The 18894-nt window shown below is 48.9% G+C and overlaps 2 protein-coding genes across 4 annotated transcripts in view; one reads left to right on the top strand and one right to left on the bottom strand.

The window, feature by feature from the left end:
- Positions 1 to 2857, bottom strand: part of RFX1 (regulatory factor X1) — a 31001-nt gene extending 28144 nt beyond the window's left edge. For both annotated transcript variants that reach the window (XM_038567062.1, XM_038567061.1), the window contains exons 1-2: positions 2714 to 2857; positions 2069 to 2522 (exon numbers count right to left, since the gene is read on the bottom strand). The gene's annotated coding sequence lies outside the window, so the exon portion shown is untranslated. The remainder of the gene's footprint in view (positions 1 to 2068; positions 2523 to 2713) is intronic.
- RLN3 (relaxin 3) lies at positions 1979 to 18670 on the top strand. 2 transcript variants are annotated; one of them, XM_038567068.1, is made up of 3 exons: positions 1979 to 3221; positions 16027 to 16230; positions 17943 to 18670. In XM_038567068.1, exons 2-3 carry the CDS (start codon positions 16041 to 16043, stop codon positions 18155 to 18157), a joined length of 405 nt encoding a protein of 134 aa, XP_038422996.1. In that variant the 5' UTR covers positions 1979 to 3221; positions 16027 to 16040; the 3' UTR covers positions 18158 to 18670. The 2 variants fall into 2 exon arrangements, with proteins under 2 accessions (XP_038422996.1, XP_038422995.1); XM_038567067.1 differs by lacking the exon at positions 1979 to 3221 and having other exon boundaries at positions 15865 to 16230.
- The last annotated feature ends 224 nt before the right edge of the window (positions 18671 to 18894 follow it).

Here is an 18894-nt window from a genome sequence, read left to right as displayed (position 1 = left end):
GGAAATTGAGGTCCATAAAAGTAAAATAACTTATCCAAGGGCACACAGCTAGAAAGCAGGTGATTGTTTCCAAAAGCAAACCAAAAAAAACCCCAAAAAAACAAAAAACAAAAGCAAACCAAACCAGTGCCCTCTACCCTTGTCAAAAGATCCTTCTGGGCTTGGACCCTTCAAATATAAAAGTTATGGGGCAAGAGGCGGGTGAGGGTGGGGACAAGCAGTTAACAAAGCTAGTTGAGGGACACCTGGGCGGCCCAGGGGTTGAGCATCTGCTTTGGGCTCAGGTCATGACCCTGGAGTCCCAGGATCAAGTCCCACATGGGGCTCCCTGCAGGAAGCCTTCTTCTCCCTCTGCCTGTGTCTCTGCCTCTGTATCTCTGGTAAAAAAATAAATAAATCTGAAAAAAAAAAAAAAAAGCTAGTTGATTGGTAACATCACCTTCTGCTCAAAGTCTGCCTTTCCAACAGGTGGTGGTGACCTTTCAGGCAGGCTTGGTATTTCCAGGTTTGTACAGAAAACTAATCCCCACCCTTCCTAAATTTCAAAGGGGTCCTGCCACCTCTCAAAGAGGACTCAGTCTAGAAAAGAGTCCCTGGAGAAGTGAGGCCCGCCCCACCCCGCAAATTCTTGAGGGAAAGCTTTAGCAGAGCCTGAAATGATCCTTCTTGAAGTTTATTGATTTTAAAGGAAAACGGCTGCAGTTTGCACACCACCACTCTGCTCTGCTGATGCCAAGCTCCAAAGCAAGACAGAGAATAAGCAAAGTGGACTTGGCCCAGCTGGCTGTTTGAAAAAAATAAGTTCTCCAGCAAGCTGGCAGATCCTGTTGCCCAGCAAAGCGGTCGCTCACATTCTCCTGTAACAAACATGGAACACTTCCCTTTCCCTCTGATCTTCATGTAGCGCTCCTGCCCACGTGGCTCTGGAGCCTGGTACCTCCTCAGTGACATGTGACCCAGTTGACACCAACTTGATTGACACAAAAACATGTGTCTGGCCAAGAGAAGCAGCTTAAGAAATCTAAGAAACTTCCTCGGGCGCCATTTGCTTCCCATGCCCAGAAAGGGAGACCTTTATGGGCAGAATGGTTAGAAATCATCCCCACTCCAAAAACAAGTCTCTGCCCAGGGATAACACTAGGTCTAAGAGCAGCCGCCAGAGAAGCAATCACGTTTCTGTTCTTCTGTCTCAGTCACCCAAGATCACTCCTCCCTGCCGTCGGCTCCGATTTCTGCAAACCAAATCCTCCCGGCTAAAGCCATACTCCCAGTCCACAGCTTCGCCATGAAACTTTGCTTCTCTTTGCCTTCTCTCAGGGAGAAGAAGACAGATTTAGGAGCAGACAGCAGTGCTGAAATCAAGATTAGCTAACAGTTCCATCAAACCACATTCAAAAACAGGACATGGGGTAAAAGTTCAAAGATGAACCCTAGAGAAAGTCCTGAAAGGAGTCAAAGGAGTCCCTGAAATGCAGAAAAGGGACGATGGCAAGAATTCTCCCCACTTTACAGGATGGAAAACTGAGGCCTCAGATGTGGCAGATACTGTGTACTAGGAATGACCTGGGCGGGGGCGGGGGGGCAGGGCGGTTTCTAAAGCGACGCGGCACAGGTGGCCTCCCATCTCTGGGATGCGGTAAGGCCCCGGCGGCAGCCGCCGCACCCGGTTCTCCCTCGCACCCGCCGGCCCCGCCCACACCTTACGACCTGGCCCCGCCCACTCACCTCGGCCCCGCCTCGCCCCTCCCTCGCTCCCATTGGCCCAGCCTCCCCAGGCCCGCCTCTCCGCACCTCCCAACATATAAAAGCCCCCCGCCCCGTCCGGCCGACCTCCACTCGCCGCCGGCCTGCTAGCGCCCGCCCCTCGCGGGGGCTGGGCCCCGGACCCCAGGGGCGGGTGGTGTCGCCCCAGCCGGGCCCCGGCCCCCTCCCCCACGGCCCCGACAGTCGCCGCCGCCATTTTGATCGCCCGCCCCTTCCCCCCGGACTATGATTACAGCGACACCCGCCGCCCGGGCCCCGTCGCCCTCCCTGGCCCGGCCAGCCACCCCGGGGCCGCCCCGGTTACCTCGGCTTCTTCCTACTTGTGTCCGCAGAAGGGCTTTCCAGAGGTCTCGGAGGCGATGTTGGGAGGGGGACGGAACGTGCCGGGGTCCCCGGGCCAGGCAGGGGGGGGTGGGGGTGGGGGTCGGCCGGGCGGTTGTTGTTGTTGACTCGCGTTGCCGGGTTGCTTGGTCGCCACGACTACCGTGGCTATGGCGCCTCCGTTTCCCTCACCGGGGCAACTGTTGCTACCCACCCTACACACGTCACGGGCGGGGGCGGAGTCCCGGGTGATTGGCGGCGCCGGGAGCAGTGATTGGACGGCGCTAGGTCCTGCTGCGAAGCTATTGGTCCGAAGTCACGCTTTTCAACACCTCCTCGACTTCTCGGCGCTCTGATTCATCGCTATGCATGTCCATCAAAGGAAACTGAGCCCTCAGAGGCAGAAGAACCCGTCACTCCCGCAAGGAAGCGGCCGCCTAAGAATAAAGGGGTGGGGTCTGTGAGGTCGGGATTGGTTTGCGGCTGTAAAACCTGCCTTTTGGTTCAGCTACAGGGACGTCAATCTATTCCAAAGGTTTGCCGCGCTCTCTGGCTGGGGGCCGTGCGCATGCGAGGAGCAAGGCCAGCTGGGAACCGTAGTCCGCTCTGCGTACTTCAAACGCCTTACCAACTATAAAAGGCGAGGAAGGAAAGCTCTCTTCCTTCAGACTTCTCCCTTCCCCAGTGGGTCGGTTCCTGCCCTCGCGCGCTTACGTCACGGGAGGAATGCGGTGACGTGCACTGCTCGTCTGTGACGTCGGCGGCGGGGGCCGGGCTAGGGGGTTCGATGACGTCACTGGGCGCTCTTTTCCCCCTACCCCCACTGCCCTCCGATGGTGGGATGGTCTAGGGGAGCCAGGTGGAGTTCGATTCCTGGCTCCAGCCAGGTGGAGTTCGATTCCTGGCTCCCCTACCCGGAGCAAACTTCCCCCGCCACCAACCCCCATCCCCGCCACCTCTGCGTAGACGCGGCCTCCGCGCCAGCTCCCGCCTCCCCGCCCTGTTGGGCAGGGAAAGGTCACTGCTGCCGGGACGGCCGCGGCTATCTCGCTCCCGCAGGCGGCGCGGACGGCCCTGGGAAAGGTCTCCCGCCGGCGGACTTAATTAGAGGCTTCTACCGCGGGCGATAAGCAAAGGTCGGCGCCCAGCCCCTCCCGGGGGAGCTCGGGCTGCTCCGCTGGGCTCCACACCGTCCCCCTCCCACTCCCCCCAGCCCCGCCACAGAGCATTCCCCCCTCACCGTCCTGCTTGCCTCAGTTTCCCCAGGGGACAAGAGACAGAAGCGGGTCAGGATTAGGGTGAGCGCACCTCGGGCGCAAAAACTCGATCATCAGGATAAATGACATTCTAATATTTTTTCCAATATTTTTTAAGTGTCAAAATTAATGGGAAAAAGATAAATCCGTGATAAGCAAAATGCCAAAATGTTAAATAAAGATAGGACCCGCCAGGATTTGGGATTAAGGTGAGGTGAGTCAGGCAAGCACAGGATCGGAACTTTTACTTTTTTGAAAATATTTTGATCATGGAAGTTTTTGCATTAATTTTGACTTTTCAAAATATATTAGTTATCATAATAAGTGAATGTTTTGGCACCCCGTTCCTTAAATATTGCGCCCCAGTCTCCACTAGAGACAGGACAATAAACGCAAAGGCTCAGAGCCCATGGTTCTAATTCCACTTCTGCTGTGTGACAGTGAGACAAAATGGCTCTAGCTCTGAGCTGCTGTTTCCTAGTTCAACCAATTTCACACTTCTTGTGTGCAAGGCCCAGGATGTAAAAATAAAGCAGACAAATCCTCAGATTTTGCATTCTACTAGGGGAGATGCAATTATTAGTGAAGGTAATGCATGAGATAAGCTTTTAAGGGCTGTGAGAGCAATATAAGAGGGTGTGGGGGAGGAGAGAGAAGGTGCTGTAGCCTCTGTCACCTGAGGAGGGTTCATGCAAACAGAGCCTGAGTGGTGAGAAGAAGCAGGCCCCATAAAACCCAGGTGGAGGGAACTGCAGAGGCAAAGGCCAGGCGGGGAAGGAACAAACATCTGGCTGGGGCAGAATGAGCAAAGAGGGAAGTGGCAGGAGGTGAGCCAGAGAAGTACAGGTAGCCAGATGATTCCTCAGAAATCCTCCCAACAAACCAGCAAAGTGGAATATTCCCCCAACTAGACAGGTAAGCAAACAATCTCAGGTGGAAGTAACTCCCTCGGGATCACACAACTGGAGTCAGCAGAGCCCAGAAAGCCTGTCTCCTTTTTTGGGACTTCCCATTGTGCCTTGATGCCCCTGGATATGACCCTCGATGGAAGAAGAGAAGTAGCATCAGTCCTGATCTTTGGAAATGCCGGCTGAGCCCCAGCCCTGACAAGTCCCCCCAAGAATTAATGAGACTTCCAGGTCTAAGTTGCCCAGGATAAATCCCAGCTGGCAGAGCAAGTCACTCAGACCCTGCAGCTGCTTCTGAGAGACAGGCGGAGGTCTCAGGACTAACCCTGTGGGCAATGGGCAGGGGACTAGAAGCCTTATTTGCACCTCTCACCCATTTCCCCGCCTTCCTGACATCTCTCAGCCCCAAGATGGGCACAGCCAAGCCTGGAAATCACTTCTTCAATCACAAATATTCATTATAAGACTTTGTGGCAGGGAAGGTGTGGGCTAGAATTGTTCTTTTTTTTTTTTTTTTTTTTTTTTTAGAGTTTATTTATTTATTCATGAGAGACACAGAGAGAGAGGCAGAGACACAGGCAGAGGGAGAAGCAGGGTTCATGCAGGAAGCCTGACGCAGGACCCAATCCCGGGGCCCTGGGATCACGCTCCGAGCCAAAGGTAGACACTCAACCACTAAGCCACCCAGGCGTCCCTAGAATTGTTCTTTAAAAAAAATTTTTTTTAAATATTCATGAAAGCCACACAGAGGCAGAGACATAGGCAGAGGGAGAAGCAGACTCCCCGCAGGAAGCCTGATGCAGGACCCAAACCCAGGACCCTGGGATCACAACCTGAGCCAAAGGCAGACGCTCAACCACTGAGCCACCCAGGTGCCCCGTTCTATTTTTTTTTTTTATAGTAGTTGCATGGGTATATAGAAATAAAGATTCCCTTAGCTCTCCATTCAAAATCTATGCACTTGGGGCACCTAGGTGGTTCCATCTGTTAAGCATCCAACTCTTGATTTTGGCTCAAGTCATGATCTCAGGGTTGTGGGATCCAGTTCTGTGTCAGACTGCGTTCAATGTCTACTTGGGATTCTCTCTCTCTCTCTCTCTCTCCCTCTGCCCCTCCCCTTGCTTGCTCTCTATAAATAAATAAATAAATAAATAAATAAATAAATAAATAAATAAATATCATTTAAAAAAATCTGTGGGAGCACCTGGGTGGCTCAATCAGTTGAGCATCCGACTCTTGATTTCAGCTCAGGTCACGATCTCAGGGTCATGAGATCGGGTTCTGTGTCAGACTCCACTCAGCGTGGAATCTGCCTGCCCCTCACTCTCTGCTCCTTCCCCTGCTCACGCTCTCAAGTAAATAAATGAAAATAAAATCTTAAAAAAAAATCTGTGCACTTTATATATGTTATGCTCCAATTTGAAAGTTAAAAACATATACATACATTATACCATTGGAAGCAGCTCTTGACCAATTCCTTTCTGAAACATTGGTAATTAAAAGTAAGGAATTAAGGATCGTCTTGCCTCCCCAGTATTAGCTGTAGTGGTCACTAAACAGTCCAAGAAGAATGCCAGCTTAAAAATTTAGGAGGAGAGGGGATCCCTGGGTGGCGCAGCGGTTTGGCGCCTGCCTTTGGCCCAGGGCGCGATCCTGGAGACCCGGGATCGAGTCCCACGTCGGGCTCCCGGTGCATGGAGCCTGCTTCTCCCTCTGCCTGTGTCTCTGCCTCTCTCTCTCTCACTGTGTGCCTATCATAAATAAATAAAATTAAATTAAATTAAAAAAAAATTTAGGAGGAGGGCAGCCCCGGTGGTGCAGCGGTTTGGTGCCGCTTACAGCCTGGGGTATGATCCTGGAGACCTGGGATGGAGTCCCACATCAGCCTCCCCGCATGGAGCCTGCTTCTCCCTCTGTCTGTGTCTCTGCCTCTCTCTGTGTCTATGAATAAACAAATAAAATCTTAAAAAAAAATTTAGGAGGAATGGCAGAATGAGAAAAATCGCCATTTTGCAAAAGCCAAGGATATAATTGGTTTGGGCAGTGATCATCAATAGGCATTATAAAGCATCAAGTGAAAGGATGATGGGGAAGAAAATATTCACAGGGTGTTGGATGGCTCACTGGGTATTGGGGAGTGGACCTCATCGTGGAGGCCAGACTATCATCAGCCTTAGCTGCAGTGAAGCTCAGTGTCACAGTAAAGGGACCTGTGGCCTCATTAGTTCACAGCTTCCCCTATGACACATCTTGCCAAAATGTTAAACCTGACTCATTAAGTCTCTCCACCTAACATCCAGTTGGCAGAAAGTGGAAAGAGAAGAGAGAGAAATTAAACGACAACAGCAGGGGCACCTGGATGGCATAGTCGATTGAGTGTCTGACTCTTGGTTTTGGCTCAAGTTGTGGTCTCAGGGTCCTGGGATCAAGTCACATGTCTGACTCTGTGCTCAGGAGGGAATCTGCTTGAGATTCTTCCTCCCTCTCCATCTGCCCTTCCCTGCCCCCCCTAAAATAAGTAAAATCTTAAAAAAAAAAAAAAGAAAAAGAAAAAGACAACATCAGGAAGCAACAGACAAATTCAGGGGTGGCGTGTGTTACAGGACGACTGTCCCTGTCTCTTCAAGTCAGTCCTGGAAAAAAAAGAGTGGGGACTTTTCTAAGACCAAATTGTTCTTTGTGGCAGGGGGCTGCCCTGTGCATTAGAACATATTGAGCATATAGATGCCAGTAGCACCGTCCCTCCCCAGGTATGACAACCAAAGATGTCTCTAGAGAGAGCCAGGGATCCCTGGGTGGCGCAGCGGTTTGGCGCCTGCCTTTGGCCCAGGGAGCAATCCTGGAGACCCGGGATTGAATCCCACGTCGGGCTCCCCGTGCATGGAGCCTGCTTCTCCCTCTGCCTATGTCTCTGCCTCTCTCTCTCTGTGTGTGACTATCATAAATAAAATAAAATAAAAAAATTGCTTTATAGAGAGAGCCAAATGTCCTTGGAGATGCTATCCTAGAGGATGGTACAGCAACTGACAGAAGGACATGAGGTTCCCAGCAAGAGACAGACATTCTGTCTTACTTAAGCCAGTTATTGGGTCTCTGCTAAACTGAGAGAACTGTGACTTGGTAAATTCTGTTCCACGTTTTTATATTCATTGAAAGTTTCACATCAGGTAAGGATGCTCATTGAAGTGGGAAGCTGGAGGCAATGTAGGTGTCCATCTTTCTAGAAAGATGAAATCAGAAGGCTGCATGTTATAAATACTAAGCCAACAGTGAAAACAAAGTAGCTCTTAAGAAACGGAGTGCTAATGGGGTGAAATCCAGACACATCATAGCATTTTAAAATATAGCAACCTTGCTCCTGATCCAAGCAGCAAAAGAAAGAGATCTCCATGGAATTTTGCTAAAAGGTAGAAAAAAAGAAGTTTAAAACTATCTACTAATGTGCCAGGTAGTGAGAGTCTGACACTTGGTTCATTGAGATGCAAACAAGGTATCTTCCTGTTACACTGGCAAATCATCATAGAAGCTGGTGCGTTTCTGCTTATTATATATGAAGCGTTATGAATGATTAGCAGGCTAGGGTTGTTGGTTTTTTTTTAAGATTTTAATTTGTTCATGAGAAATAGAGAGAGGCAGAGACACAGGCAGAGGGAGAAGCAGGCTCCATGCAAGGAGCCTGATGTGGGACTCGAACCTGGAAATCCGGGATCACGCCCTAAGCCAAAGGCAGGCACTCAACCGCTGAGCCACTCAGGCATCCCTGGGGGATTTTATTTATTTATTCATGAAAGACACACAGAGAGAAGCAGAGACATAGGCAGAGGGAGATAAAGGCTTCCCATGGGGAGCCCGATGTAGGACTCAATTCCAGGACCCCAGGATCACGACCTGAGCCAAAGGCAGATGCTCAACAACTGAGCCACCCAGGTGCCCCTCTTTAAATGTATTGTTGAATCCAGTTCACTAATATTTTGCTGAGGATTTTTGCACCCATGTTCATCAGGGATATTGACCTGTAATTTTCAATGTGGCTATTAAAAGTAAAAGCAACTAAAATAAAATACAATGAACTAGTTAGTTCTTCTTTTCTCCTGAACACATTTCAAGTACTCAATAGCCACATATAGCCAGTGGCTACCATGTTGGAAAGCAAAGATATAGAACACTTCCACCATTGTAGAAAGTTCTGTTGGCCTGGGCTGCTCTAAATCAACTTTGAAAAGACATTTCAGAGACTCAGGAAAATTTGAATATGTGTTTGGTGTAAGATGATATTTGTCATTGTGTAAATGTCCTTATTTTTCTAAAGGCATCCTATAGTATTTAGAGATGAAAAATGATGTCAATAAGGTTTAATGAGATAGTGTGTTTAAAGCACCTAGCACAGGGCAGCCCCGGTGGCACAGCGGTTTAGCACTGCCTGCAGCTCAGGGCGTGATCCTGGAGACCCTGGATCGAGTCCCATGTCAGGCTCTCTGCATGGAGCCTGCTTCTCCCTCTGCCTGTGTCTCTGCCTCTCTCTCTCTCTCTCTCTGTGTGTGTCTCTATGAATAAATAAATAAAATCTTTAATAAAAAAAAAAAAGCACCTAGCACAAAACCAGACACTCATCAAATCCTTAATAAATGTTAGTGTTAATTTAAAAGTTTGGAGAAGGGATCCCTGGGTGGCGCTGCGGTTTGGCGCCTGCCTTTGGCCCAGGGCTCGATCCTGGAGACCCGGGATCGAATCCCACATCGGGCTCCCGGTGCATGGAGCCTGCTTCTCCCTCTGCCTGTGTCTCTGCCTCTCTCTCTCTCTCTGTGACTGTCATGAATAAATAAATAAAATCTTTAAAAAATAAAAAATAAAAAAAAAATAAAAGTTTGGAGAAATGGCAAATTGGGAAAAAATATTTACAACTCATTTTACAATAGTAAATCTCCATATATAAAGAACTCCTAGAAATCAAGAAGAAAAACATCAACAACCCAAAAAATAATGAGCAATGAAAGTGGCCAGAGAGCAAAGAGAAAACTATAATAGCTCTGAAATGCATGGAATATGCTGCACTGCACTTATGGAAGGGAAATACAAATCTTCTCTTCTCTGAGATTCCATTTTTCACTTGTTATATTGGCAAAAATCCAAAGGTTGATATACTCCATTGGTGAGGCTATAGAGAAACAGAACTCATTAGTTGCTGCAGGGAATGTGAATTTATCCAGCCTCCAAAGGGAAAATTTGGAGATATCTATAAAAAGCACGGATGCGCAAGGGCACCTGGATGGCTCAGTTGGTTAAGTGTTGGACTCTTGATTTTGGCTCAAGTCATGATCTCAGCGTCTTGAGGCTGAGTCACATCTTGGGCTCCAAGCTCAGAAGGGAGTCTGCTTAAGGTTCTCTCTCTCCCTCTGCCCCTCCCCCTGCTCTCTCTCTCTTAAACAAACCTTTTTTAAAAAAGTCACAAATGAAAAAAATAAAAATAAAAAATAAATTAAAAATAAAGTCACAAATGCACATATTCTTCAATCCAGAAATCTCACTTTGGCGAATTTTTCTTAGTATATGTGCTGCTGAAGCGAGCACTGGGGAATTTTTCTACTGATACATGTGATGTATGTGAAATGGCGTTTCTACAAGGCTTTTCACTGCAATCTTAGCTTAAAAACAAATGTATGAAAAAATGTCTGTCTCTGGGAGTGAACAGCAGAATACCATGCAACTGTAGAAAAATAACAGGGTGTATGAAGAGAGTTTCATTTATCTTTTTTGGGGGAGAGGAGCAGAGGAAGAAGAAGAGAGAGAATCTTAAGCAGGCTCCACACCCACCATAGAGCCTGATGCCAGGCCCCATCTCATGACCCTGAGACCATGACTTAAGTTGAAATCAAGAGTCGGATGCTTAACCAACTGAGCCTCCCAGGTGCCCAGGATTTAATTTTATTTGTTTTTTAAAGATTTCATAAAAAAAAAAAAAGATTTCATTTATTTATTCATGAGACACACACCGAGAGGCAGAGACACAGGCAGAGGGAGAAGCAGACTCCCTGCAGGGAGCCTGATGTGGGATTCGATCCCAGGACCCTGGGATCATGCCCTGAGTCAAAGGCAGATGCCCAACTGAGCCACCCAGGTGTCCCCTGAAGAAGATTTTAATAAGGGGAGATCTCTAGCATTTATTGTTAAGTGACAGGGCGGGGGAGGGGGGAAGCAAGGTGCAGCAGAATGTGTAAAGCATGCTACCTTGAATCGAAATTCTGAGAAAAAAAAAAAAAAAGAAATTCTGAGAAATTCTGACGCATGCTACAACATGAACTTGAAAACATTGTGCTAAGTGCAAAAAGCCAGACACAAAAGGACAAATACCAACTGCTTACACAAGGTACATAGAAGGGACTCCCTGGTGGCTCAGCGGTTTAGCGTCTGCCTTTGGCCCAGGGCCTGATCCTGGAGTCCCAGGATCGAGTCCCACATCAGGCTCCCTGCATGGAGCCTGCTTCTCCCTCTACCTGTGTCTCTGCCTCTCTCTCTCTCTCTCTCTCTCTGTCTCTCATGAATAAATAAATAAAAATCTTAAAAAAAAAGGTACATAGAAGAGACAAATCCATAGAGACAAAAAGGGAGGGTGGTGAGCAGCAGGGGCTGAGTGGAAGCTGGGGAGGAAATGGGGAATGTCTTCAGCTCCTGTCATTGGATTTAGGGTCCAACCAGATAATCCAAGTTGATTTCATCTCTAGCTCCTTAATTACATATGCAAAGACCCTTTCCCCAAATAATATCATGTTCAAAGTTCCCGAGAGGGGCAGCCCGGGTGGCTCAGCGGTTTAGCGCCGCCTTCAGCCCAGGGCGTGATCCTGGAGACCCGGGGATTCAGTCCCACGTCGGGCTCCCTGCACGGGAGCCTGCTTCTCCCTCTGCCTGTGTCTCTGCCTCTCTCTGTATCTCTCATGAATAAATAAATAAAATCTTAAAAAAAAAAAAAGTTCCCGAGGGTTGGGATGTGGAGGTATCTTTGTGCAGGTTACATGCGACCCACTGCCCTTACTCTGTGCTATGCATGGTGCTGCATGCACCAACAACTGCGAATTTCACCAAAGTCCCCAAACAGCCCCATGAAGGAAATATGCTTATTAACCCCATCTTCCCAATGAACTCAGAGAAGTGCCAAGCCTTGCTCAAGGTCACGTGGGTACTGGAATTTGAATGCAGCTGTTTTGGGCTCAAAACTCTGATTCTGTGTGAGGCATAAATCAGTCAAAATCAGACAGGCAGCCGTTACTTTCTGGCATGATCTTTCCCAGCCGGCGAGTTAGGCACTGGGGATCTGGAGGAAAGGGCAGAAGGGTGCATCCCTGGAGAGTCGCTGGGAGAAGAGGAGATATGTGTGGGAGCGCATATTATTCATCAGCCCTTTCAAAGCAGTACAATCAGTAATGATTCCCACTTTCTGAAGCATTGCCTTGGCCCAAGATACCACAGGGGGCAACCGAGGTCAGGGGTTTGTCACAAAGAAAAGGACAAAGGAATAAAGTTCGAACCCAAAGGGAATGTGTCAGGTAGACATAACATTTAAAAAGCACTCACTGACTGCCACAGAATGTTTTAAGGTGCACTCATCGAATCTTCCCTATTTTACAGAGGAGAAAACCCAAGGTACAGAGAGGTTAAGTGACTCACCTATGGTCACACAGAAGGGAAGAGGCAGAGATGGGATTCCAACCCGCCTCAGCCCATCCCCAGAGCCCCTCTTGTTGTTTATTTAAATTGAGGTGAAAATGACATAACAGAAAATTAACTGTGTTAAAGTGAACAAGTCAGTGGCATATAGTATATTCACAATGTGCTACCACCGCCTCTGTCCGAGACATTTTCTTTTTTTTTTTTTTTAAGATTTTATTTATTTATTCATGAGAGACACACAGAGAGAGGCAGAGACATAGACAGAGGGGGAAGCAGGCTCCTTGCAGGGAGCCGGATGTGGGACTCGATCCCAGGACCCTGGGATCACAACCCAAGCCAAAGGCAGATAGTGAACCACTGAGTCATCCAGGTGCCCCTGTCCAAAACATTTTCATTACCCCAAAGGGATATCCTGTGCTGATTACTACCCATTCTGTCCTCCTCCCAGCCCCTGGCTACCTCTAGTTTGTTTTGTTTTGTTTTGTTTTTTATCCTCTATGGACCTGCTTTTTTGGGATATTTTAGGTCAACAAAATCATGTAATATGTGACATTCTGGCTCTGGCTTCTTTCACTCTACGTAATGTTTTCAAAGTTCACCCACATTGTAACATATATCAGAACTTCATTCCTTTTCATGACTGAATCCTATTCCATTGTAGGGATCTACCACATTTTGGTTATCCATTCATCTGTTGATGGGAATTTGGGTCATTTCTGTTCTTTGGCTGTTGTGAATAGTGCTGCTATGAACACACGTGTACGTAAAACACTGAAATGGTGAACTTTATGTATAGGAACTTTACTCCAATATTTTATTTTATTTTATTAAAATATTTTTATTTTTTAAATATTAATTTTTAATTAAAAATTTAAATCTAATAAAATAATATTTTAATTATTTAAAATTTTATTTTTTAAATAATTAAAATATTTATTAAAATATTTTGTTTTGTTTTACTTAGATTTTATTTATTTGATGGGGGTGGAGAGAGCAAGCAGGGGGAGAAGCAGAGGGAGAGGGACAAGCAGATGCTTTGCTGAGTGCCGAGCCCAACCTGGGGCTCCACCTCACCCCCTGGAGATCACGACTTGAGCCTAAACCAAGAGTCAGATGCTTAACTGATTGATCCACCCAGGTGCCCTTATCCCAGTATTTTTTTTTTATAGAATGCTATTGAGGTGCCTCAGTGGCAGTGGGTTAAGCATCTGCCTTCAGCACAGGTCATGATCCTGGAGTCCCTGGATGAGCCCCAAGTCAGGCTCCATGCTCACCAAGGAGTCTGCTTGAGATTCTCTCTCTCCCTCTCCATCTGCAGCCCTTCACCATGCACGCACTCTGTCTCTCTACAAAACAAAACACAAAACAAAACAAAACAAAAACCCTCTTAAAAAAAATAAAATAGGGCAGCCTGGGTGGCTCAGCGGTTTAGTGCCACCTTCAGCCCAGGGCCTGATCCTGAAGACCCGGGATCAAGTCCCACGTCAGGCTCCCTGCATGGAGCCTGTTTCTCCCTCTGCCTGTGTCTCTGCCTCTCTCTCTCTCTCTCTCTGTGTCTCTCGTGAATAAATAAAATATTTTTAAAAAATAAAATAAGGGGGATCCCTGGGTGGCTCAGCGGTTTGGCGCCTGCCTTCGGCCCAGGGGGTGATCCTGGAGTCCCGGGATCGAGTCCCACATCAGGCTCCCTGCATGGAGCCTGCTTCTGCCTCTGCCTGTGTCTCTGCCTCTCTCTCTCTCTCTCTCTCTCTCTGTCTGTCTCTCATGAATGAATAAATAAAATCTTTAAAAAATAATAAAATAAAATAAATAAAAGGAAACAGGATCTTCCCAGAGCCTCAAAATGTTTCATCTGAAGCATTTCTCAATTACTGTATTTTGAACATATGTCCACAGATTCTTCCAAATTCTCCCCTCCCAAAAGGTGGAGATTAACTCCTCTGTCTTGGGGGGAGGCTGGAAATGTTGTTTTCTGGACCCAGCCGTGGTTACAAAGTATGTTCAGTTTGTGTTCTCTTATGATCTGTGCACTTTTCCTTGTGTGTGTCATACTTTGATCAAAAGTTGAAATTGTTAGAATACAAAAGGAAAACAAAAAAAGGAAAGAAGATGAGACAAAGAACTATCTGTTTCAGAGATGCACGTGTTAGTGTTAGAGTTGTCACTAGAAGCAAAGCAGGAAGAACTCAAGGCAGGATGGCAGCCACCTCTGAGGGGAGGGCGCGGTTGTGACCAGAGAGGATGCACAGTAGGGGATGTCTGTGCTGCTGGCAACGTCCTACTTCCTGACCTGAGTGATGGTATCGTGGATGTCCTGTTTATGATTCTTTTCTCTGTCTCTCTCTCTCTTTCTCTCTTTTTTTTTTTTAAATGATTTTATTTATTCATGAGAGACAGAGAGAGAGAGAGAGAGAGGCAGAGACACAGGCAGAGGGAGAAGCAGGCTCCATGCAGGGAGCCTGAGGTGGGACTCGATCCCGGATCTCCAGGATCAGGCCCTGGGCTGAAGGCAGGCACCGAACCACTGAGCCACCCAGGGATCCCATGATTCTTTAAATTGCACATTCTAACAGTGTCCTGGAGCCAGCTGACACTGACTTGTGAGAACTGATGGTTAACTTGTTAGGACTTCCGTGACCACGCTGACATCACTTTGGTGCTTGAAATTGGCCAGAAACCAACAACTGCTACAAATTAGGGCCTTTTTTTCTTTTCTGGAGAACCCATTCGTCAATATTTCCCAGTTTCTCTATGTATATTAAACATTTTAATTTTATTTTTTTATTTATTTTTAAAGGTTTTACCTATTTATTCACGGGAGACACACACAGAGAGAGAGGCAGAGACACAGGCAGAGGGAGAAGCAGGCTCCATGCAGGGAGCCTGATGTGGGACTCGACCTCGGCACTCCAGAATCACACCCTGAGCCGACGGCAAGCACCAAACCACTGAGCCACCCAGGGATCCCCAATATTTTAATTTTTTAAGATTTTATTTTTTTTATTCATGAGAGACACAGAAAGAAAGACAGAGACATAGGAAGAGGGAGAAGCAGGTCCCCTGTGGAGAGGCTGATGTGGGACTCGATCCCAGGACCCCAGGATCACAACCTGAGCCAAAGGCAGATGCTCAACCACTGAGACCCCCAGGTGCCCCTAAATTAAACATTTAAAAATTATTATTATTTAATTGCAGTAAAATACACATAAAATTTACCATCTTAACCATTTTTAAGTGCCCGGTGGCATCCAGCACCATCCATCTCCAGAACTCTTCTCATCTTGTAAAACAAACTCTGTCCCCATAATAGGTTCTTTTTAATCCTCAAAATTTTCCCTTGTCGGGCATGGATTCTGGAACCAGATGCCCCTTTTGAATCCTCATCCTCTGCCCCCCGCCCCTGCCTTACTAGCTGAGCCTGGGGACCATGTGTCACCACTCTGTGCCTCAGTTTCCTTATAGGTAATATGGGGATAATCTTAGTCCTAATCTCCTAGTCCAGAGGCTTTCAAAGTGTGATTTCTGGACCACCGCAGCATCAGCACGGCCTGGAAATTTATTGTAAATGCAGATTCTCAGAGGCTCTGTAAATAGGGCCCAGCAATCTGTGTTTTAACAAGCCCTCCAGGAGATTCGGAGGCGTGCTCAAATTTGAGAATCATTTTCATAGGTTTAAGTAGATACAACAAACTTAGAGCAGTGCTTGACCTCGCAGCGCAAACCAGGGAAACACTCATTATCATTGCTAATATTCACAGAGGAGGTCCAGCCCTATGAGGGGGGCGGTATCTGGCTGTGCCCTCTCTTCCTATCTGGTGGGGTCTGGGTTCCTGGTCTCTGCTGAACTGAGACCTTCTCGCCCCTCTCTGTTGAAGATGACAGTGAGCTGGACCACGTCACCCCATCCCTGGTTAAAGGTTATCACTTGGTCCTGGAAACAGGAAAGGTCGGGGTGAGGAGGGCCATGCCGCCTCCCCTCTGCCGAAGGAGATAAGGGAGGTCACTCGCCTTCTCCATGACAGGTGCGGGGGAGCCAGGATGTATAAATGGGGGGCCAGGAGGCAGCAGCGACACAGACACCCAGGGGAGTTGCCTTGTCTCGCCCCACTTGCCAGGTGTTCTGTCCAGCATGGCCAAGCGCCCGCTGCTGCTGCTGCTAGCCGTGTGGGTACTGGCTGGGGAGCTGTGGCTGAGGGCTGAGGCCCGGCCATCACCCTACGGAGTGAAGCTCTGCGGCCGGGAATTCATCCGAGCAGTCATCTTCACCTGCGGAGGCTCCCGCTGGAGACGGTCTGACATCCTGACTCATGAAGCTCCAGGTGAGGCTGGGGGAGGTAGTGTGTAGGGGCAGGGGGTGGGCAGTGGATGGGACATGGGATGGTCCAAAGAGCAGGGGATGGAGATGAGATGAAGGGTGGGGACAGAAGAGTCCCTGTCCTACTACATGCAACTGGAGAAACATGCTCAAGTCTCAAAGCGGTGCCAAGGTGAGAGGAGCCAGTTAGCAAAGCTGGGATGGGGGTGGCAAGCCATCCACAGCCTCTAGTCGTCGGAGAACTGGCTACTATTTCTGGAGCACCTGCCGTGTGTGAGCCTGCCTTAAGCAAGGCTGCTCCTGGCACAACTCCTAGGTTGGGGGAGTAGGTGGGAGGAGGTAGGATGCCATTTAGACACTGACGCTGAAGTGCTTTTCAACCACTATGTACAAGGTGGTATATTAGGCCAGATTTTGCCACCACCTAGCAGGTGACCCTGAATCTCTCAGGATGGTTAAGTGGCAACACAGTCAAAAACAGATTAGGACACCATCTAAGCTGGGCAGGGGGCTCAGCATGGGCTCAGCAGGGGGAATGGGGTCTAGTTTCATGAGATGCAACGGCCTGGCCAAAAACGACAACAAAAAAAAGAATAGAAAAAGGCTTTCATGATGATGATGATACATATACGGACCTGGAAGACACACTGCCTGGGTTCTAGTGGCAGCCCTACAACTTCATAGCTGCGTTTTCTTGTGCAAGTTAATCTACCAACCACTGCCTCGGTGTTCTCCTCTGGAAGATGGGAATGATAATAGCTGCACCCACCTCATGGGGTTGTCATTGTGAGGAATAAAGGAGTTAATGCACTAGATCCTTTAAATGCACCAGATCCTTTAGTATCTGGCACATAGTAAGTGCTCAGTAAAGGATCAGTGCTATTTTGAGTGCTTATGTGCCAGACACTGTTCTCAGCTTTTCTATGGGTATTGATTATCTCATCTACTCCATATAAAATAGAAGTTATTACTATCCCCACTTTTATTCATTCATGAAAGACACAGAGAGAGAGAGAGAAAGAAAGAGAGAGGCAGGCAGGGACACGGACAGAGGAAGAAGCGGGCTGCATGCCAGGAGCCCGATGTGGGACTCAATCCCGGTCTTCAGAATCACTCCCTGGGCCAAAGGCAGGTGCTAAACCGCTGAGCCACCCCGGGATCCCCCATATCCTCACTTTTCAGAGAAGGAAACTGAGAGTCAGAGAAGTAAATTCATTTGCTCAGGATTATAATTCAGAGAGGCTGGACTGGTGCTTAGTTCAGCTCCCAAACGCATGTTCTTAACTATCAGGCTCTCAATAAATAAAGAGGAGGAGAAAAGAAATGACGAGAGAAAAGGCAAGCTCAATGAGGTTGAATAATCTGCCCATCAGAACTGGAGCCCAGGGGATCCCTGGGTGGTGCCTGCCTTTGGCCCCGGCGCGATCCTGGAGACCTGGGATCGAATCCCGTATGGGGCTCCCAGTGTATGGAGGCTGCTTCTGCCTATGTCTCTGCCTCTCTCTCTCTCTCTCTCTCTCTCTGTCTCTGTGACTATCATAAATAAATAAATTAAAAAAAAAAAAAAAAAAAGAACTGGAGCCCGGGCCGGAATGGAATAAAACTTTTGACCATGATGCAGCATCACAAGAATACAAGTAGCTGGGCCAGCCAGACTCTAGGTGTGACAGAAACTGAGCCCCAAGCACTAACTCTTTTCATGTTTCCCCTTCCCAGATGCAGACTCTGACACAGACAGTGAGCTGGATGAGGCTGTAGCCTCCAGCGAGTGGGTGGCCCTGACCAAGTACCCCCGGGCTTTCTATGAGGGCCAACCTGGCTGGCAGGGAATTCCGGGGGCTGTGCGTGGTGGCCGCGACGTCCTGGCCGGCCTCTCCAGCAACTGCTGCAAGTGGGGCTGCAGCAAGAGTGAAATCAGCAGCCTCTGCTAGACCAGTGTCTGGACTCTCCTGCATTCATTCATCAGCAAGTCAGAGGTCAGGCACTGTGCCCTTGGACACAGTCCCCCTCAATGACCCTGACCTTTGACCAGCCTATCCCGACCCTGAGAAACTGCCCCTACCTGGCCAGATGGGAACCTCTGATCCTGACCCCTTCCCTCTCCCCAGGCCATATCATGCCTTTGCCTGGTCTATACCGCACGCGGCTGCAACCGTGCCCCTACTTTACCCAAACTGGCTGCATCGCCAGACCTTTGCCCAAACTGATTCTCTGTTGCCCCCACCGTGGCCAAGACCACGGCGTCTCTGACCAGCCCAAATCGTGTCCCGGCTCCACTCCGGCCTTTGCCCACGCCTCTCTCCCAGCCTTCCAGCCCCTGCACCCCCACCCGCTGCGGACCCTAGAAGCCGTGGCGGGAGCCCTGGCTGGGTTCCCCGCACAGCCTGCGGTGGGAGGCCCGGCAGGGGTACGGATCAGGACCTTCTTCAACCCCGATAATAAAAGTTCCAGAAGACTTTGCAGCGTCTGTGCGCCGTCGCTGGGGGAGGAAGCGGAGGGGGGCGCACCAGTCCCCGCGGAGCTCGGCGGCGCCCCAGGCCGCGCCCCCCCGCGCCCGCGGCCCCCGCCTGCGCGGCCGCCTGGGACTTTCCGGCGCGGGGAGGGGGCGGGTCCCGGAGCGCAAGGTGCGGAGGCGGCGGGCAGGGGAGGGGCGCTTCCCGTCGCCGCT

Source organism: Canis lupus, chromosome 20 (assembly GCF_011100685.1).
Source record: "Canis lupus familiaris isolate Mischka breed German Shepherd chromosome 20, alternate assembly UU_Cfam_GSD_1.0, whole genome shotgun sequence".
In the NCBI taxonomy this organism is placed as follows: Eukaryota; Metazoa; Chordata; class Mammalia; order Carnivora; family Canidae; genus Canis; species Canis lupus.
This window is presented reverse-complemented; position numbering and strand designations above follow the sequence as displayed.